Source organism: Microcaecilia unicolor, chromosome 6 (assembly GCF_901765095.1).
Source record: "Microcaecilia unicolor chromosome 6, aMicUni1.1, whole genome shotgun sequence".
NCBI lineage: Eukaryota > Metazoa > Chordata > Amphibia > Gymnophiona > Siphonopidae > Microcaecilia > Microcaecilia unicolor.
The window spans coordinates 111,480,006-111,502,260 of NC_044036.1; the positions used below are offsets into that span (position 1 = coordinate 111,480,006).

Genomic DNA, 22,255 nt, shown 5'->3' on the forward strand with positions numbered 1-22,255 from the left:
ATTTATCAGTCAACTAACCCAAAGGGGGTGTCCCATTAGACAATTTAAGAGATTGTGCTTTATTGATGAGATTGGCTTTAGCTTAGGCTGTCTACTAAAGAAAACACATCCCACTGGGTTGATGTGTTTAAGGTAAAATTATGTATCATACCTGATAATTTTCTTTCCATTAATCATAGCTGATCAATCCATAGACTGGTGGGTTGTGTCCATCTACCAGCAGGTGGAGACAGAGAGCAATCCTTTTGCCTCCCTATATGTGGTCATGTGCTGCCGGAAACTCCTTAGTATGTCGATATCAAAGCTCCATCCGCAGGACTCAGCACTTAGAGAATTGCACCCACAAAGGGACACTCTGCCCAGCTCACCACCGCCAAAACGGGGGAGGGGAATCAACCCAGCTCATCCCCACACAAGTGGGGGAGGGGAATCCGTCCAGCTCATCCCCGCGGAGCGGAGGAGGGACACCACACCCGCCGATGCGGGGGGGATGTGGCTTATCCTGCAACCGCAACTGCAGGAGGAGCTAACTGACCCTAACACCGCCGAAGCGGGAGGGGTACAAAGCTGCCCTACAGCCGCACGAAGCGGGAGGGAGCGCCGGCAGAATTTAGGTCTCAATCTAGCCCCGTAAAACGGAGGGGAGAGGAATGCAGCAGCTCACTGTAACACAAAATCGTCTCAACTCCTGAAGAATCCAATTGAAAAACTTGAACACGAAGTCCTCCTGAACAGGAACTGAAGACTAAACTTGAATCTGAAATGCAACCAGAATAAAAACAGTACAGATATCTGGGAGGGGCTATGGATTGATCAGCTATGATTAATGGAAAGAAAATTATCAGGTATGATACATAATTTTACCATCCATATCATCATGCTGATCAATCCATAGACTGGTGGGATGTACCGAAGCAGTACTCACCCAGGGCGGGACATAGAAATCCCTGACCGCAACACTGAAGCTCCAAACCGGGCCTCCGCCCGAGCAGCCACAGTCAAGCGGTAATGTCTGGAGAAGGTATGAGCCGATGCCCAAGTTGCCGCCTTACAAATCTCTTCCAAGGAGACAGACCCAGCCTCTGCCATCAAGGCCGCCTGTGCTCTAGTGGAGTGAGCCTTCAGCTGGATAGGCGGCACCTTCCCCGCGGCCACATAAGCCGCTGCAATGGTTTCCTTGACCCATCATGCCACTGTAGGCTTGGCAGCCTGCAGACCCTTACGAGGACCTGCGAACAGCACAAACAGATGATCCGACTTCCAGAAATCATTGGTCACTTCCAAGTATCTGATGATGACTCATCTCACATCTAGATATTTGAGAGCAGAGTACTCCTCTGGGTAGTCCTCCCTACGAAAGGAGGGTAGACAGAGCTGCTGATTCACATGGAAGCGAGAAACAATCTTGGGCAGGAAGAAAGGCACTGTGCGAATAGACACTCCTGCCTCAGTGAACTGCAGAAAGGGCTCTCGACATGATATCGCCTGGAGCTCGTAAACTCTTCTGGCTGAAGTGATAGCCACCAAAAAGACTGCTTTCAACGTCAGGTCTTTCAAAGATGCCCTCGACAAGGGTTCAAAAGGCGGCTTCTGCAAGGCTCTTAGCACCAGATTGAGATTCCATGCAGGTACCACTGAGTGCAGAGGAGGGCGCAGGTGATTAACTCCCTTGAGAAAGCGCACCACATCTGGCTGCGAGGCCAGGGAAGCACCCTTCAGGCGACCCTTGAAGCAAGCCAGAGCCGCTACCTGGACTTTAAGGGAACTGAGCGACAGGCCTTTCTCCAGACCTTCTTGCAGGAACACCAACACTGAAGAAATTGGAGCAGTGAAGGGAGAAAGTGAGCCTGCCTCACACCACGATGCAAAAGTACGCCAAACCCTGGCGTAAGCAGTAGAAGTAGAGCGCTTCCTCGCTCTCAGCATAGTGGCGATGACCTTGTCTATTGAGCGGCACTATTGAGTGGTCCCTGAAGCCAAGTAGTTCACTAAGCCACACATAGGTCACTGTGCCATCAAAACAGCATTGCTAATTTTGCTACAATAATAAAGCTAAGACTCCAGTTATTACCAACAAATTGGAATTACATAAAGGAATTCAATCTGAAGGCAGACCACCATGAGGAATTTTACATTTGTAGCAAATAATTTAGAACAATAATGGTGAAAAGCTATTTTAAATTTTCAAAATTAAATACTGGCTTAACGCACAAGAAAGGGGCTTACTTTTTTGCAAGGATGGCTCAACAAGCAGCAAAGGTTATAAAAATGATGCTTAAAATCAGTTGTGGACAGACTGTATAAATACTTCAAAGCAATGGCGAATGGGTTCAGTTATACTTACCATTTATACTCTTAATATAAACAGATTCTTTTGGCCCAAAAAGGTCATCAAAAATTGAATCTCTGTTTATATTCAAGATCTCCCTCATTCCCATTCCCCTGGTGTCTAGAACTCCTACCATTCCCTCCTTCCTGCCACTGCCATTGCCCGCCCACCGACATCTTCCTTGGAACCAGCAGAGCTCTCACTTACTTCCTCCCTCTCTCTCTCATAACACACGAACTCCCTCCCTAAACACACCAGTAGCACCTCCCAGGCTTACCATACCATCCACATAGTCTAGTGTCACATTGAGGCAACAGCAATCTCCACTCATTCCTGCCCATGCTGTCTCTGTAGTAAAAATGGCTGCCGCAGCTTCCAGCCTTGCAAGAATGCCACTGGAAGTCATAGCAGGGATGGAGGAAATAAGTGGGAGCTCTGTCAGTTTGGGGGGTGGGGGCAGCAACACAGGAAGAGAGAGAGAGAGAAGGATGGAATATAAACCTTCCATTTATATTCAAGTTACCAAAAAAAAGGCAGGGGGAATGTTTTTTGGTTTATATTCAGATGGGTTTATATTCACATATACATGGTATCCAAGAAGGGAGAAAGTGGGAGTTCTGCAAGTTCAGAGGGGAGGTGGGGGCCAGCGGCAGAGAAGAAGGACACCGCAGGGGACAGCGGGAAGGAAGAATGGAAGGGGAGGAATCCTGGAATATAAACCCCCTCGTTTTATATTCAAGTTAACATTTTTCCCTTTAAAAAAAATGGGGGGAGGAAGGGGAATGTTCTTGGTTTATATGCGGATAGGTTTATATGTGAGTATATACGGTACCCAATAACTAGCTGTCTTTTCTTAAGTTCTGCCAAACCACCAGCAAGTTATACACTTCCCTACAACAGGGAGGAAGACACAGCAAAAACTGCTCACTTTCCCTACATATGCAGTATTTTTTGGTGCCAGACCAGTGGGATGTACCAAAATCCCTTTACTCAGAGCAGGAGGAATTCACTGCATTTCTCCAGGACTAGATCCCCAAAGCCTGCTTGCTGTCTGGCCATGAGGTCCAACCTGTAATAATGTGAGGAAGTGTGCAACATTATCCATGTTACTGTTTTACAATCTCCTCTGGCAAGCTTGATCCGTATTCTGCTCAGGAAGTTTCCTGCGCCCTAGCTAAATGCGCATTTAATTCCTGCAACAATACACGATTGTGTGCTGCATAGCCCGCTGCAACAATCTCCTTTAGCTATCTGGCTAAACAGACTTTTGCATACACTTTCCCTTTCCATGGTCCTCCAAAGAGGATAAAAAGTCTTTCTTGTCAAAGGTACTTGTGCAAAATAAATCATGCTTTCAACTTTAGCTGTCTGCTCCACGGTATACTAGTTAAGGGAAAAATGGGAAGACCATCTTTGACAGAAAGATGGTCACAAGGGCACTTTCCTTAAAGATATTGAGATACAACTCACTGCAAGAGATCGCTTCAAACTCTGACTCTTTCAACTGATGCAGCAGCCACCAGAAAAATGGTCTTCTGGGAGACGGATGCCCCTTTGAGCAGCTCAAAGTACTTCTCCCAGAGCATTAAGGGTTATGTTCATAAGTGCCTTGTTAAACTATATGCCTAAAAAGAGGACCCAACGTGCTTGACCCCAACAAGAAACGTACACATCCTTGTATAATTGTAGTGAACTTCTCACAAAAGGACCTCTACAGTATGCTAAAGCTATGTCTTGCATGAAAGGGAATGACATACAAGGTCCCCGACTAGCCCTGTTGTGTTCCCCATAAAGAACAGTATGTCTCCCGACATCAATCCTTCAGGAACAGGTCCCACCTCTGCTGGAAAAAACCTTCATTAGATCCAGCGCTACCTGCCAACTATTGTCCTGTCTTGAACTTATGCTTTCTAGCTAAACTCACTGAAAAGGTAGTCTTTACACAATTGCTCTCAAACTGAAAAACTGTCAATTTTTCATCCTTACGAAGCAGGATTTAGACAGTTTAATAGCACTAAGACAGTTGACAACTCTCTCCTCAGCGGACTGCATTCATCCCTTCATAGGGGTGATATTTGCTTAGCAGTTTTTCTCAACCTTTCGATTTAGTGGACCACTCTCTCCTATTACACTGCCTGGCTCTGTCCTTTCATGGTTTTATTCCTGTCTTCGTGACCACTCTTCTGGTAATTCATATTCTTACCCTACTTGTGTGCCTAAAATATCTATTCTTTCCCTTCTTTAACATTTTTCTTGGTCATTTGGCTACTCTTATTTGGTCCTATATTAGATTCTACTTTTATGCAGATAACATTTTTAATTTTCCCCACTCAATACTGATCTCCACCCACTGCAGGTAACAGGATGTGGTAACAGTGGTTAGAGTATCTGAGATTAAAAAAGGTTTGGACAAGTTCCTAGAGGAAACGTCCTCAGTCTACTATTGCGCTAGAAATGGGAAAAGTCACTACTGTCCCTGGGATAGGCAGCATGGAATCTTGGTACTACTTATGATTCTGTCGGGTACTTGTGACCTGAATTCACCACTGTTGGACACAGGATACTGGCCTACATGGACCATTGGTCTGCCCCAATATGGCTATTCTTATTTTTTTTAAATGGTTGTTCGCTGGATTAGCAGATCTCTGCTCATACCCACATTTCCACTTCATCTCTTTGGTATCACCATTACACCTTCCTATTCATTTTGCCATCTAGGAGTCACAATCAACTCTCAACTTGCATTTCAAGAGCAGATCAAAGAGATATTAAAAAAGAGGCTATGCTTCTTAACGCCAGCTAAAGATAACCCCACAGCATTCTAGATTTCCCATCCTTGCATACCCTCACCCATGCTCTTCTAATCTAATCTTCAAATTGTAGACTGTGCTAATCCCAGCAGGAGGTTCAAGGTGGTTAACAAAAGAGTAAACGTACTGCCGTATTTTGAACTAACTCTTCTCTTTTCAAGATTGGACAACTGCAATACTGTTTATGTGGGCCTGCGATCTTTCCAATTAAAACGGCTCCAGACATTACAAAATTCTGCGGCTCACAGGTTTGACCATGTTACACCTTTGTTAATACGTTTGCATTGATTTCCAGTACGATTCTGCATTACTTTCAAAAATTCTGTCTCACGCATAAAGAATATTATTTAGGTTTATCATCTTATTTTTCAGCATTGACTATACCCTATACCTCCGCATGACAACTAAAGTCGCTGGACTCTCACTGACTTGTCCTGCGTAATCCTAGTCAGGCAGATTATGATAGCATGCAACACTTCACTATTTTCCCCCCTAGGCTACAGAATGAACTCATCTTCAATTTGCAGTAAATCATCCTACCAAAAATTTAAAGTCCTCATAAAAACACATTTTTTCAGAATGTGTTATGGAAAACCAACAGGATGAGCATCTAGTGGGTCCTGAACTGTCAGTATACAGCATTTTATCTTCCTTTGAAGCGTGTGTGATTGTTTCCTTTAATTAAGCTCTTTTCTGTATATTTATGCTAATTTTATATTGTTGACCATTGGTTATGTGATGCTATGAAAAGGGAAGGACGTGTTCCTAACATGCTCTGAGCCTCCCTCCCCCCATATCACCATTGGCATCTGAACAATAGCGGGTCCCAAACTGTTGTTTACTCACCTGTGCTGATCCAGGTGGGTATGGGCAAATACCTGTAACTGGAACTATGTCTTCTAAAACCACAAAGGTAGATAAGGATTGCTCCCTGCCCAAATGATGACAAAATGGCCGACAGATCAGTGTGGGCTACTCAATTTTCAGGCACTGCTTTAACTGAATCAACTACAGCGATGGTGAAGGCGCTTGAGCCCTGATTTGAACAACTAGCAAATCCTGGCTAATGCTACCCAACATATTACAGAGCTGAAGCAACGTGTTTCTGAGGTTGAAGACAAAGTACACACTTTGCACTATGAATGTTGAAGCATTGCAGGCCTTGGTGCGCGCCCACACAGAAAAAATAGAAGACCCTGAGAATCAGTCCCAGAGGGATAATCTCTGGTTCCTGTGTGTACCAGAGATAGTATCGCAGTAGCGTCTCCTTTAAGCCTTGGAACAATGGCTAGAGGCTAAAATTACCACTGCAAAAGGGCCTGCATCTATTGCCTAAGCAGACGTAAGTCTGAAAACATGAAGCCTCTCATAGTCATCACCAAATTCTATAACGTATCAGCATAAATTGGAAACCCTAAAACAGTATTGAGGTGTGAAGCTTTGTCTTATAAAGGGAATTCAAAGCGTATCTTCCAGGACTATTCTGCTGCCATGATGGAAAAGAGGCAATTACTTCATCCTCTGTGTATGTTTTATGCTATTACACCTTTCTTTATTAAAATATATATTCTGGTGGTCAATGACATACTTTTGGCTCTCACATTACGGCATAGAATTTTATTAACAAAAACTGGACCACCCATCAAACTCTATCATTTGACAATCTAAAATCTTCAGTGGTCTAGTTTACTTGTTCAGTCCTTGTTGGGCCTTACGGTTTGCCAGGAATGCCTTTAATCTTTAAGGATTTATTTGATAATTTGTCCTTTTCCTTGGGATCTACCAATTTCACTAAAAGGAGCGTGCAGGACGTGAGGGGAAGACAGAGCAGGGCAGGCAACGCGGCTGGAGACTGGTGCTGGACATCGCTTCAGCTAGCGGGGGTTGTGGACCCCCGCCAGCCAAGGTATTTGCTATGGCAGCGAATGGGGAGTGGCAGGGCGGCAGGGGGGGAGGGGGCAGAGGGGCAGCAGATGAAAATGTGCCCCCCATCTCGGGCTCTGGCCCCCTCCCACCGCGAGGTCTGGCTATGCTCTTGGCCAAAATAAGTGTCTGCATGACTATTTGAAAAAAGTCAGGAGCAAAATAATCTCGTATTCTCATATGCTTCCATAATGTTCTAAACACTTTAGTTGAAACCGCTTTCTCTTGTGACTCAAAGTATGTTATCAAATAATACTCCCAAACTTTTGAGTTCTTTTCTAACTTATACGTTACACTGTTGACAGAAAATCAGCCACTGGCAAACAAAACTACTACTCAGTACTATGAATTATGTCTTCTCCTTATTAAGCTTCAATATAAACTAAGAAGCCCAGCATTCTAATAAAGCTAGCCCTCTGGAAATATCTCTTAAAACTTCAGCAAAATCCTCAGAAAAAGGTATATATAACATGATGATCTTAGTTTGTGGCTAAGATCTGTGGTAGCACTGTGTGACTGCCTCTTGGTTTGGATCTTTGTTTATTATTGCTCCATTTGTTATCCTTTTCATCCTTGGGGAGGGCTGGGCACCAGGGGAAGTATGTTTGTTTTTATATTGATTCTGTTCTCTTTCTCTCGTGGATGAATGATTCCCCAAAAGTCCAGAATAGTTGCCTGGAATGTGTCTGGGATAACATAACCAATGTAAAAAGAAACAAAGAAAAAAAAAAACAAAAAAAGAGTTATAATATTAGCTTTTTTTAAGCGTCACAAAGCTTCAAGGAATCCTTGCCTAGCCTCAACGGACTCCTCCATAAATTCTGAGTGGGGAAGGAGGATGAAGTTTTGTGCCGCCAGACAAGAAACAAGCCCCCAGGGGCCCAGACCCTTGTCTAATGCAAGGTTTAACTCACTAATCTGCCCTGCAGAGACAAAAAGGAAGGTGCATCTTCTCCTATCACCATCTGCTTCACTGTACACTGATGTAATCATTTGACTCTACAGTATAAAAAATATTCAGAGGGAAAGTAAAACACAATTAGATACTAAGGTACGTTTGAACTTTCAAGCTGGACTTCCTCTCAATCAAGGCATCAATGTTCTCAAATACCTTAGGTACCCTGATTCTAGGCTATATGGATAGCTCCTGAATTTTGCTGCTCTCTGTGTAACTTAGAATTCTGCCCTCAAAATGCACAACCCCCACCACCATACCTATATGCACAAATTCTGGCAATACAAGGAATCATGCAGCCTGACAAAATAAAACAAACACAATGTCTATACATTCAGTACCCAGCTCTACTACTACTACTACTTAACATTTTTAAAGCGCTACTAGGGTTAAGCTCTGCTTAAGTAGTTTTGAATATTGGCTCCAAGAAACATAGTTACAGTCAGAACAGCAATGCATAGATTGTAATATATCAAGACACAAAATCCTAAAATGCTTTAAACCAAGAATCACTGTCCTAAGATGACTAATTTGAAACATTTCAACAAATACATTTTCTCCCCTTGCCAGGATTCAAATCCTGTTTCTCTGACATTCCTTGTAATCTTGAGCGAGCCACTTCTCCTACATAGCCTCATTTATATATGCTGTTTGTATCAGAGGCAACAAGTTAACTCGAAATAATGCATATTAAGGGCATAGTTGGTAAACAGGCTCCATTGACCAAAAAAAAAGCCTTGAATCTGACAAACCAATCTAAGCTGAGCAAAGTTTTACACGCCATTAAGACTTACTTGCTGCTCTACTGTTAGGTGAATGCTTATACTACAAATAGAATTGTAACACAATATCTGCACCCTCCTTATCACTGGACTATAGATGTGCTTCTTGTACCTCCACTGTCCAGTGTAGTACTGACTTTTCCAGGTTCAGTTTTAAAAAGTTACTCCACGACCAAATTCTTTGGTAAAATATTTGTTACTCAGGTCATAAGTAGCAGACGTTGTAGAAAAGAAAGGAATAACAATGTGTATTTAATAAGCAAATGGAAAGAAAATGAAATCCAGTGTGTAAATTACAAGTTTGCCTAAAATTCATTCTACTGAATCTGAAAAGCGTGGCGACTAGCTTACACAAAATCATAATTTTATAGTGTGATTCATGTCCATGCTAAAAACAAATTTGCTCCAAGAGGTTTACAAGGCACCCTAATACACAGTACAAGAGAATTCATTTAATATTATTCCCTTTGCGATTCAAAAGAAAAAGGACTCAATGTACTTCAAATTCAATTAAGAAAAAAATTAATAACTATACTGTACCTTGTGTCTTTCATGTTATAATCAAATACAGGTATGTCTGAGCCTGAATCTATGTAGCAGAACCATGCAGAAAATACAGAGTAATCAATGCAAAATAATTTTCTCATGGCTGTTAATTATAGATCCTGACATACCTCGATTCCTTCAGAGAAAATGAAAAAGGCTGTGAAGATCAGAAAGAGACCATTTACAAAACCAGCTAATACTTCAGCCCGGACATACCTACAGGTCAAAGGAGAACAGAAGCAAAGAATAATTACTTCATTGAACTACAGCACTTATTTGCTAAATAAAATCAATTCCTGCTTCTGTCCCACTGAAATACAACAATAAAATCATGAGGTGATGTTTAAGGAAGAAAAGGAAAGCTGATGTGTGGTTAAAGCAGTAGGCTGAGAATTTGAGAAATCAAGGTCCAAATGTTGCTGCTGATGCTCCTTGTGGGCCTAAGCATCAGGCCACTCCTACTGCTCAGCTTCAAGTATTTGAAAGACCCTGATTACATACGTCATCCTCTTTCCCATCAAGAACTGTAGTTCTTTTGGTTTTTAGAGTGTTAACCGTTGTGATCTGCTTGTTAGCTAATAGCGGTATAGCAAATTTTAATAAACTATAAATTATAGGCAGAGAAATAAGTGCTGCACCTGAATGGTAACTCGCCTTGAGCTCAGATTTTTTTTGTTTTGTTACATTTGTACCCCGCGCTTTACCCACTCATGGCAGGCTCAATGCGGCTTACATGGGGCAATGGAGGGTTAAGTGACTTGCCCAGAGTCACAAGGAGCTGCCTGTGCCTGAAGTGGGAATTGAACTCAGTTCCTCAGGACCAAAGTCCACCACCCTAACCACTAGGCCACTCCACTCTCAAAAGGAGAGTAATCCAGATCTTCTAATATGGTCATTTGATGTTTCATTCTGTAACCTGCATAAATACCACACTCTTCTACTAATCACTTTCACGAAGAAGGTACAGTCATACCTTATATTATGCACCTTAGCATCCGAATGTGGTAAAGGCAGTTAGCTTAGCTGGGTTAAAAAAGGTTAGGACAGCTTCCTAAAGGAAAAGTCCATAGACCATTATTAAAATGACTTGGGGAAAATCCACTACTTATTTCTAGGATAAGTAGCATAAAATGTACTGAACTTGTTTGGGATCTTGCCAGGTATTTGTGACCTGGATTGGCCACTGTTGGAAACAAGATGCTGGGCTTGATGAACCTTTGGTCTGTCCCAGTGTGGCAATACTTATGTACTTATATACTTATGTAGGTTTACCACTTCTACCATCTGCTGAGACTGAGAACAGACTGGTTTCCAAGAGACTGCAGAGCTCACTTATAAATCTACTGGAAACCAGTGGGTCTCAGTTTCCATCTGCTGGTAGGAGTGTATAACCCATCTGTGCCAGTCTAGAGGGGCACTATGGAATTTCTGGTTTTGAAAAGCTAGCTAGCGCATACCTGGGTTAAGTCAATATTCAGACTTAACTAGCCATGGGCTACCATATAAAGATAGGACAGCTATTTCTGCAGTCCTATGTATGTGTTAAACATGGCTGGTTAGCTCTGAATATTGGGAGCTAACCAGACTCCGCCTATTAAGCGCCCCTGATGTAGCCAGCTTCCGCTTCAGTGCTAACCAGTCATTTTCAGCACTACTAACCAGTTAAGTGCCACTGAAAATGACTGGCTAGCCACATACAAGTGAGTTAACCAGTTGGCAGTGTTCCCAGCCGGTTAACTTGACTTGAATATTGGACAGAGGATCTCTAAGGGAGTGATAGGGAGAGTAGATGGCATGGATAGGCAGACTGGACAGACCATATGGTCGTTATCTGCCTTCATTTTTCTCTTGTTTCTATAGTTAGTACTTGAAGGGCCAAGAATGGGCTAAACACAACAAACTTTGCCTGAACCCAAAGTAAAACCAAGCTTCTCTGAGTCCCTAACACAAGTGGATACATACCTGACATCAAAATCCCTTTTGGGAAATATGAACGCCCCCTCAAATCACAAGTTAGGAACCTTGGAATACAGTTAGATTCAACACTTACTCTGATTCCCCAAATCCAAGCAACCTTCAAGAGCTGCTTCTACTATTTGCAATACGCTGCCTCTCTCCTTACATCGAGAAGGTAAACCTTATCCCAGTTGTGCATGCCATGGTAACATCAAGACTGGATTACTGCAATGCACTATACAATGGTCTGACTACAAAGGGCCTGCACCAGCTCCAGTTGATTCAGAATGCAGCAGCAAGACTCATAGAAGGTTGCAAGCGACATGACCATATCACACCATTTTTGCAAAAAACTTCATTGGCTACCAGTACAATACAGGGCTATGTCTGATCTTCATGGCCCTGAAAGGAAATGGCCCTGAGTATCTGAAGAATAGGATGATCCTCCACACACCGCCAAGGACACTAAGGTCCTCCCAAGGCTTTCACTAACTACACCCTCTCTAAAAGACATTACACAACGTGATACCCGCAAGCAAGCCTTCTTCGGAGTAGCCCCCACACTCTGGAATGCATTGCCTGAAAGGCTCCGCTTAACACAAGACTACCTCTACTTCAGGAAGCAGGTGAAAGCTTGGCTCTTCAACCAAGCCTTTAATGGAAGAAGTAACTAACTTGTTAGTCTCACTCACACAAGGATTGACTCGGGCTGCAGATACTGTAGCAGGACATGTTTATCCACTCCTAGCCTGAGATAATATTTAACCATCTCTCTGACCTCATGTGTAACTTTCTTCAAATCAGTCACCTTACTGTCAAATTCTTCCTACTTTCTTACTCATCTGTGTTACGTTGCCTTACCCTTCACTACCGATTATAATGTTCTATTACGTATTGTGTTGTCATTGCAAGTAGTATACCATGCTATATTTTGTAATGTTACTTGAATATTTTTACTGCTGTAATTGCCTATTGCTCATGTTTGATCTATTCTTACTGTACACCGCCTTGAGTGAATTCCTTCAAAAAGGCGGCAAATAAATCCTAATAATAAATAAATTTGATATATGTCTTTACACCTATATGCATGTATATTTTTTATTCATATTTATTTCAAATTTCTATTCCACACAATCATATGTACTCAATTATGTATTTATTTTCTTATGGTTTACTATTATTTCATAGTTTAGATTTATAACATTTTTATTATTTACAGATGTTTGGTTTGTCCACAATTTTGTTGAGCATACGCACACTAAGTTTAACTGTTCATTTGCTCTTATCTATAGAGCTGACGCAGACATTGTTTGCCGAAAAACAGCCATGTCGAGTCCTATCAGCTATGTTACAAATGCTTATTGATGAATTGAACATTAAAGTTGGTTAAGACATCTAATTCAGAGTGGTTCTATTTTGGGGGGTTTTTACCCACTATTTTCTTCATTGTTGTTGCCAACACATGGTGTCATATCCTTCTTCTACGCACCATATCAAACACACCACCGTATTTATTGAGCTATCATTATATAAGAAAAAAAAAAAGTCTTACCCATAGGAAAATGCATCATTTGAACCCCACTTTGAAATAACAGATGCTACCAATCCTGCTAAAAGAGCTGTGCAGTCGAAGAACATATGAAATGAATCCGATATTAAACCTAAACTGGAAACACACAAAAGATGAAGTTTATTCTCAATTCTGCTAAAGGAGACTACAATCTACAGTTTTTACTTGGTGTTGGCAATGCAAAGTCGCTAACACTTTTCAACAACATGCATCTGAACCTTGAGGCTGCCAGTTCTTTTTAAACTAGCATTTTTTAAACTGAATAGACAGCATGAGAAATATTTTGTTCAGTGAGATAAAAGGATGGACATAAACAGAAACTGAATCATGGTTCTTTGTCACTGCTGTAGGTTAAGAGACACTGAAGTCTTAACATTAAAAATGTTAAAAGGAGAAATTATGTCTTATCTGATAATTTTCTCTTCTTTAGAAAGAGACTGGGCATTATCCCTTCCTACCAGCAGGTGGAGATAGAGAAAAAAGACTGACTCTACCAGTGACAGCAGTATGCATCTACCCAAGCAGCAGAAGGTCCCTTTTTAAACACATCTATGCCTCATCAACCACTGCAGCTGCAATGATAACCAAGAGAACAGAACACCACAAAAAGCACGCCCTACCACAGGATATAGCAGTATCATGGAAACCCCCTACTTCTGCCTTTTTTTTTTTTTGCACAGCAGCACCCAGAACCCCAAGTCAAGATTTTCCAGCAGCAGGACTGCACAATAGTTTTGCTGACTAAAGAAAAGAAAATGATGAGAGGGGGGGGGAGGCGGGTAGGGGAACTATAAACAGTTGGTTAAAGTTAATCTAAAGGTGTTAAAATTATAAGTTGGAAATTATCCGGCTGAATATTTGCAATTATATTTGTATGTTTGATCTTCATTCAATAAAATTTCTATAAAAAAAGAAAAGAAAATGATCAGGTAAGACAACATCTTCTCTCCTGGCATTAGGGACACTATTCTGAATGAACGGGATGTACCGAAGCAGTCCTACTAGGTTGGGAAAGACAAGGCACCCCCCCCCCCCCCCCCAAAATGACAGCTCTGCCAAAGTCCAAAACAGATTCTGCCCATATACCCAATTTGTAGTGCTTGGAAAAAGAATGGCATGACAACCAAGTCACTGCCCTAAAAATGTCTGCAGGAGCCACCACCCGGGCCTCCGCCCAAGATGTACCATGTGCCCTAGTCGAGTGTGCCTTCAAACCTTGAGGCACTGGACTATTCTTGCAAATGTAGGCGGCCTCGATAGCCACCATGATCCACCTTGCACTGGAAGCCTTTGAGGCCCCCTCACCCTTCCGAGGACCATGAAAGGTGGTCAGAGAGACGAAAGTCATTTGTCTCCTGTATGTACTGGAGAAACATTCTCCAGACATCCAGCTTGTGAAGCCTCTTGTCCATTGGAGCCGAACTCTCTGCCCAAAATGAGGGCAAGCAGATCTCCTGATTTTATATGAAACGCCGACACCACCTTCGGCAAGGAGGGAACTATGTGTAGATACATGGAGTCCTCCATGAAGGAAAGGTACGGATCCCTGCACGACAGAGCCTGCAACTCCGAGACCCTCCTAGCAGAAGTGATAGCCACCAGGAACACAGAGTCAGATCCCAGATCAAAGCCAACTGAAAGGGCTCAAAGAGAGCCTCTGACAATGCCTGAAGAACCAGATTGAGGTTCCAGGAGGGGAAGGAAGGATGTAGAGGACACCTCTCTATGCAAAGCCAGATACCCTGCACTTTCCCACTGGCCAGGGCAGCCACCTGAACCCTCAGGGAATGCAAGGCCAGCCCCTGCTCAAGGTCTCGCTATAGAAACCCCAAAATATTGGGGACCTGGGCCCTCCAGGGAGAAAGAGATCATTCCCCACACTGGGTCTAAAACCATGCCAGACCCTAACATAAGCTAGGGACATAAGAGGATTTCCTGGAATGAAGCACAGTAGAGACCAGACCATAAGCTAAAAATGATTCAGATCTTTCATGTCTACTGGCCCTTGCTGATGCAGACCCTGCCCCCTGGGGAGCGGCAAAGCATCCCCCACCAGGAGGCATTGCAGATCCGCATAACATGGCCTACAAGGCAGGCTGGAGGCAACCAGGAGGACCAGATAAGGATGATGCGCAATTCTGTGCAAAAGTCGGCCAATCAGAGGCCACAGCGGAAAGACAGAGCGGCCCTCCATCAGCCAAGGCTGAACCAGGGCATCTGTCCCCTGGGAGGCGATCTCCCTCTGTTGGCTGAAGAAGCATTCTGCCTTCGCACTGGTCTGAGACACCATCAAGGTGAACAGCGGAGGGTCCCATCAGTCCACCACCAGCAGATCCAAGCACACAAAAGAAGTCTGCCAATAAAGTGCAAAGAAAATGTCAAAATGTATTCAACAGATCAAGGAAACTAATCCACATGAATTCACAAAGGAAATGCAGTTGTAAACATCACTTCCACAACGCAGAATGTAAGCGTCGGTTTTTAAATCAGCTGTGGTTTTCGAAACTCAAAGCAAAAGCAGTGTAGTTAATGCTGCTGTGCATAAACCAACGGGACCCATTTCTCCAAAAAATGTGGCTTCATCAGGGTCTTGAGATCTACTGGCAACCAATTGTGCAATTACTGTGTATGTAGCACTCAGCTAAGCGCTGCTGAGTCAAGGAGATTCATATCCATGGTGACCAGAATCCACTGAGAAGGATCCAGAGGAACCAAACTGTCCCAACAGGCAAGATTAAGACTCACTTTGGACAGAAGGATAATGGAAGTACTGTGAGACTGGTGCCCACTGGTATAGCAGGGCCCACTGCAGAAGGCGCATGTACACCCTCGCCCAAGGCACCACCTCAATCGTTGTGGCCACAGAACTGAGGAGCTGCAAATAATCCCACACAGGAGGGACCAGAAGCTCGCACAGCCAGAACACCTGTAACTGAATCTGCCCAGCTCATTCTACCCGAAGACCATTCTCTTGGCTATGTCAAAGCAGACACATTTCCCCTCCCCCCCCCCCCCCCCCCCCCCCCCCCCCCCCCCAATACTCTAGGGCTGAGAAGGCACCAGAAGGCTTTTGGACTGGTTCACCACCCAGCCTACCGACTTCAGAAGGGCAATGAACTGCAATGTCACCACGCTGACTTCCAGAGGCGATTTGGCCCCAAATCAGCCAGCCAATCTTCCAGGTAGGGATGGACCCTTTTGCCCTGACAGAGGAATGCTGCCGCCGCCGCCACCACTATTACGTTAGGTGAAGGGTGCTGCAACCAGGCCAAAAGGCAAGGTCTGAAACTGAAAATGCTGACCCAGAACACAAAGGCGCAGATACCGCCTGTGCTGAGAGAAGTTGGGAATAATATAGGCCTCTGTGGGTCCAAATAGGTCAGGAACTCTCCCAGTCGCACGGAAGTAATCACCAGCGTGGAGTTTCCATCCAGAAATGCTAGACTCACAGACAAGCATTCACCCCTTTGAGTTCCAGGATGTAGTGAAAGGCACCGCCCATTTTCGGGACCACAAAATAAATACCATCCCAAGCTGTGATCTGCTAGTAGAACACGTCCCACCAACCCCAACTCACAGAGGTGTTGAAGGGTGAGAGCAACAGCCTGGCGCTTTTGAACCAGGCTATAGGGGGAAGCCATAAAAGCATCTAGAACCAGATGGGCAAACTCCAAGGAGTACTCCCATTTGACTACGTCCAAGACCTACTGGTCTGAGGTAATGCAGGCCCACTCGTTGTGAAAGACAGAACCTGCTTCCCACTGGAGCCAATGAGGGGCCAGGTGCATCCTCAACAGGAACTTCGAGCAGCAGAGAGCAGCCTGAGGCCCCTCCGGGGCTGGGACACTTGGGACTCGGAAAGGACCTGAGTAAAGAGCCTGCTCTGATCCCCAAACTGGGCTGCCGGACACCAGGCAGGACGAAAGCAACTTGCCCCTTTAGAGCGCTCCTGAGGAGCAGAGGCCCACAGAGATCCTTTCCTTTTCAGCTCCAGAAGGCCTTGCCTTCCCCACATCCTTCACCAGCTTCTCCAAATCTCCAAAAAGCAAGTGACCCCAAAAAGCTCCTTCGAGGCCATATTGGCGATGCAGTGGTGGAGCAACAGCCACTGGTGCCCAACCACCGAAGCTGCCACAGAGCGGAAGGCTAAGCGGATGAGTTCATAAAGGACATCTGCCAGAAATGCCATGCCCAACTCAAGATGAGTAGTCTCTGGCAACTACTGCAAACACCGCAACAGAGCTCTAGATACTGGCTTCAATGCTAGAAGTACTTGTTGAAAGGGCTAAGTGGAGCTGCTACTCCACCTTCTTGTCATGGACCTCCCTCAGGGCCGAACCCCCCTGTCCCGGAACTGCCGTGACCTTCATAACATGCTTGACCAAGGCGTCCACGTCCTCTGCAGCGAAGATGTGTACACGGTCCAATGCCCTAAGCCCCATGTAGGAGTCCATCCCGCCATCATCATCTTGATGAGAACTTTGTGGAGGGGAAAATGTTTGGGGAGGCACAACAGGCCCTACAGGAATGGATCCCCCTCAGCGGGATCCACTGCAGACCGCCAGAGCATAGCAAGGGTCTGTGACCTCCTCTTGCCTAACAGCCAGACCACAAGGAATCACTCCTCCTCCACCTCTTGTGGTAGAAGGCCTGCCGAATCCAAATCCACAGGAGAGGAGGAGTCTGAGAGTTGCTCCAAATCCTATCCAGCATCCTCAGAAGCTAAGGGAACCTTCCCTGGGCCCAAAATAGGCTCTGCACCTTTTGAAGCCCAAAAATGTGACCCTTGCTGACTCCTCCAGGGCCACACTAACGGTGGGCTGCCAGTGTTCGACTGCAGGACCTTTTAACCAATTGGGCCAAGTGCTGGAGCCAAAAATCACTAAGGCCCCTGTCGTGGACTTGGTGGTTACTAACTTTTAGAATTAGACCAGAGCTTTTTCTATACAGGTATTACAGTACATGCATTGAATCTGTGAATATTACACAGTAACACAGTAAATGACGGCAGATCAAGAGATGAATGGTCCATCCAGTCTGCCCAACAAGATAAACTCATTTTACATGGTATGTGATGCTTTATATGTATACCAGAGTTTGATTTCTCCTTGCCATTCTCAGGGCACAGACCGTAGAAGTCTGCCCAGAACTGTTCTTGTACTAAAAGTTCTGATGCTAACATCAAAGCCCCTTAAAATTTACACTCCAGCCCATCCACATCTATTCAGTTATCATCAGGGCATAGACCGTATAGGTCTGCCCAGCACTGGTTTTGCTTCCCAATTACCGGCGTGGCCACCTAATCCCCGCTAAGATTCCGTAGATCCATTCCTTCTAAACAGGATTCATTTGTGTTTATCCCAAGAATGTTTGAATTCCATTACCGTTTTCATCTCCATCACCTCTCACGGGAGGGCATTCCATGATCTACCACCCTTTCAGTGAAAAAATACTTCCTGACAATACTCCTGTAGAAACCTATGTGACCCCTGACGAAGGTTTTTCCGACACTTGGCCAGGTTGGATCCGGTTATCATTAAAGATGACATTTGGATAAACTCTTGCTGTGTTTGTCCTTCCTTGGATTGCTGCTGCTGTGCCTTTTGGTTGATTGTTATGTTCCCATTAAGAAATCTAACATTCTGCTGATTCTTTTGAAGTCCAGGTGGAAGGAATCCTCCTTCTTTGGAACTACAGAGTAAATGGAATAACTTCCCGTTCCCCAGTCTGAAATGGGGACATTCTCTATTGTGCCTAAATGAAGTGTTTGCAGGTGGCTTGAACTGCTTGACACTTGGGGATTCCAAGAAAAAATCTGCAATGGAATGGGAGAACGCCAGTTTGTAACCTGTGTTAGTGTTTCCAAAACATGAGGTAATTTTGGTCCACTACTCATGGAACCTGGAGAGGTGTCCTGCTATTATGAAACCCGAGGAGTGAACCGAGACCCTATTATTGGGAGGTGACCTCAAAGCACAGCAAAAAAAATGCCTCAGCCACAAAAAAAGCCCTGAAATAGAACCAAGTCTCGCTCTATCTGAGCCTTTCAGGTAGTTTAAGAACTACTGAAAACAGTCTTCTGTAATTTCGGACACTCATATCATTTCTTCACATCATATTAGTCTTACTCCACTTTACATCCTTAAAAATACTTTAATACTGAACTATACATATTAATTGTAAGTCAAGACTTATCAGTCATTTGCACTAAAGGTTTCACCATTTCCAGCCTATTTTTCAGCAGGAAAAGTTTTAGTTAAGTAGCATATTGCCACTATTTGCTACATGGTGGCCATATTATACAGTGTATCACTTTCCTTCTGTGTGTTTATTATGCATTATTTCCATGAAGCAATGTTAGAATGTACTTCAATTTTAACCCTGAGAAAAAGAACATTGAAGATGTACACTCAACTTCTATTGTTCCATAGTAGAAATGATTTTATTAATCCCTGTTAAATCACTTTCTGTCCTTACAGTAAATTTATCCCACATTTCAATGAGTCATATCATATTGGAAAGATCTTAAGCTATAGATGAGCCAAGATTTCCCAAACAGATATCAAATTCCATGCAGAAAATTGTTGTCTGTACCAGCTACAACCCTAACCACTTTACTGGGCCATTTTAGTCCGTATCTGACATCATCTACTGTGCATGTATCATGCTAAGGATGTAAAAAGAATTGAAGCGGTGCAAAGAAAAGCTATGAGGATGGTATGAGATTTGCGTTACAAGACGTATGAGGAGAGACTTGCAGACCTGAACATGTATACCCTGGAGGAAAGGAGAAATAGGGGTGATATGGTACAGACGTTCAAATATTTGAAATTTATTAATCCGCAAACGAACCTTTTCCGGAGATGGGAAGGCGGCAGAACTAGAGGGCATGAAATGAGATTGAAGAGGGGCAGACTCAAAAAATATGTCAGGAAGTATTTTTTCACGGAGAGAGTGGTGGATGCTTGGAATGCCCTCCCGCGGGAGGTGGTGGAGAGGAAAACGGTAACGGAATTCAAATATGCGTGGGATAAACATAAAGGAATCCTGTTCAGAAGAAATGGATCCTCAGGAGCTTAGCCGAGATTGGGTGGCAGAACTGGTGGTGGGAGGCGGAGCTGGTGGTTGGGAGGCGGGGATAGTGCTGGGCAGACTTATACTGTCTGTGCCAGAGCTGGTGGTGTGAGGCAGGGTTAGTGCTGGGCTGTCACGTTTGTGGCCGTGACCACCCTCAACTTTACCTTCTTTCTGGGGGTCAGCAGCTCTGCTGGCTTCTGTCTGACTTTGTGTTAGTCTTGTCTCTGTCCGGGTGTGCTGATTGCTTCACTAGACCTCACCTGTGTGGGCTATGCCTCTCTAGGGAGCCAGCATCTAAGATGGCTGCCACCAGCTCTGTGCCAGCTTCCAAGATGGCTCCTGCTTGTCTTTCCTGTGGGCTCACTTCCTATGTGTGTCAAACCTCTCTTTGGGGTCAGTGTACTTCCTGCTTATGTCCTGCTGCTGGTGACTCATCAGTGAGAGCCTTCATAAGGAAGTGCTGTGCTTGCAGTCGCGGCCTTTGAATAGTGTTATGCTCTTAGGCCAGGTCAGGTTAGTAAGTGTCTGCTGCACTTCTGTTTAGCCTCTCTCTGGGTTCCTGCCCAGCTTCTTTCTGTGTCTGTTGTCCTTCCATGGGGGGTCTTCCCTGCCACTGTCTGTCTATGGGCTGCAGGTCCTTCCTGGCTTACCCTGTGTTGGGGTGAAGCCTCTGTTCCTGGCTTACCCTGTGTTTGGGGTGAAGCCTTTGTCCGGGTTTGTTCTCTGTCTGTATGCGAAGCCTCAGCCTTTGTGAGTTCCCCAGTCAGTGTGTGGAACGGCTGTGGCTTCAGACCCTTGGCCTGTATTCCTGGTTTACTCTGTTTGCTCTGCTGCCTGCCCAAAGACCCTTGGCCTGATATTCCTGGTTACCCTGTTTGCTATGCTGCCTGCCCAAGACCCTTGGCCTGTTATTCCTGGTTAATCTGTTTGCTCTGCTGCCAGCCCAAGACCCTTGGCCTGTTCTTCCTGGTTACTCTGTTTGCTGTGCTGCCCGCCTACGACCCTTGGCCTGATATTCCTGGTTTACTCTGTTTGCTCTGCTGCCTGCCCAAGACCCTTAAACCTGTTTGTGCTTAGCTAGGGTTTCCCGGTTTCCCGCTCTGCCTAGCTAATGTATATCCTGAGTATATATCCTGAATCCTGTCTCTGTCTAGCTAGTGTGTATATCCATTGTGTTGATCCTGTATCCTGCTGCTACTTAGCTAGTGGGTTTCCCGGTGGGTATTCCCTGATTCCCCTTCTGCCTAGCTTGCACGTTGCCCTAGTCCTTGCTCCTGCTAAGCTCTTGTACGTCTTGTCTTCACAGTCTGTCTTGTGTTCTGGCTTAGCGGCTGCGTGCAGCTTTTAGTCCTAGTCTAGTTCCGTGCCCTGTCTCCCTCGTGTATCCCAGACCCAGGGTGGGTCCTCTGGATCTTCAGTTCCTGCCTTATCCTGCAAGTCCTGCCGGCCACCTGCACTTCGGAGCTCAACTCCGGAGGAATGGTGGCTAAGTGCAGGTGAAGCTGTTCCTGTTTCGTCTGTTCTAGTTGCCTGCCTTGTACTACTCCAGTCCAGAGTTCCAGTACTGCTCTTCTGGGTATCCAGTTCCAAGGTGGTCTTGCCTGCCACTGCCGCTCCTCGGCAGTGGCCCAAGGGCTCACGAACTCCAGTCCTGCCTCGAGGACCTGACAGGATGCCAAGGCCCTCGAGAACGCGACATGGGCAGACTTATACGGTCTGTGCCAGAGCCAGTGGTGGGAGGTGGGGCTGGTGGTTGGTAGGCGGGGATAGTGCTAAGCAGACTTGCACGGTCTGTGCCCTGAAAATGACAGTTACAAATAAAGGTAAGATATACACAAAAAGTAGCACATATGAGTTTGTCTTGTTGGGCAGACTGGATGGACCGTGCAGGTCTTTTTCTGCCGTCATCTACTATGTTACTATCTACTGTGCATGTGTGTCTGCGTGTGAAGCAGAATATGTGAGAACTAGCCGTTGAGCCCGTAAAAACGGGCTAGTAAAAGAAGGGGGGGTTGAAAGCCCCCCCCCCCCCCCCCGGAGTCCCCTCCGCCACCCCTCCACCCAGGCCGGGTACCTGGCTTCACTATTCAAACCACCGGAACGCAGCACACAGCTCATCTGAGCTGCCGTCGGCCTTCTTCTCTGCGTGTGTTCCGCCCTCGTGTGACGTAACGTTGGCGAGGGTGGGACACAGGCAGGTAAGGAAGGCCAACGGCAGCTCAGATGAGCTGTGTGCTGCGTTCCGGCGGTTTGAATAGTGAAGCCAGGTACCCGGGCCGGTTTGAGGGTGGGTGGCGGCGGCGCTAG

The 22,255-nt window shown here is 45.0% G+C and overlaps 1 protein-coding gene across 1 annotated transcript in view; it reads right to left on the bottom strand.

Moving 5' to 3' along the window:
* SLC30A7 (solute carrier family 30 member 7) overlaps positions 1–22,255 on the bottom strand; it is a 94,042-nt gene that overhangs the window by 66,095 nt on the left and 5,692 nt on the right. The window contains exons 3-4 of the mRNA XM_030206892.1: positions 12,854–12,967; positions 9,474–9,561 (exon numbers count right to left, since the gene is read on the bottom strand). Of these exons, the coding sequence (XP_030062752.1) occupies positions 9,474–9,561; positions 12,854–12,967 (202 nt within the window). The remainder of the gene's footprint in view (positions 1–9,473; positions 9,562–12,853; positions 12,968–22,255) is intronic.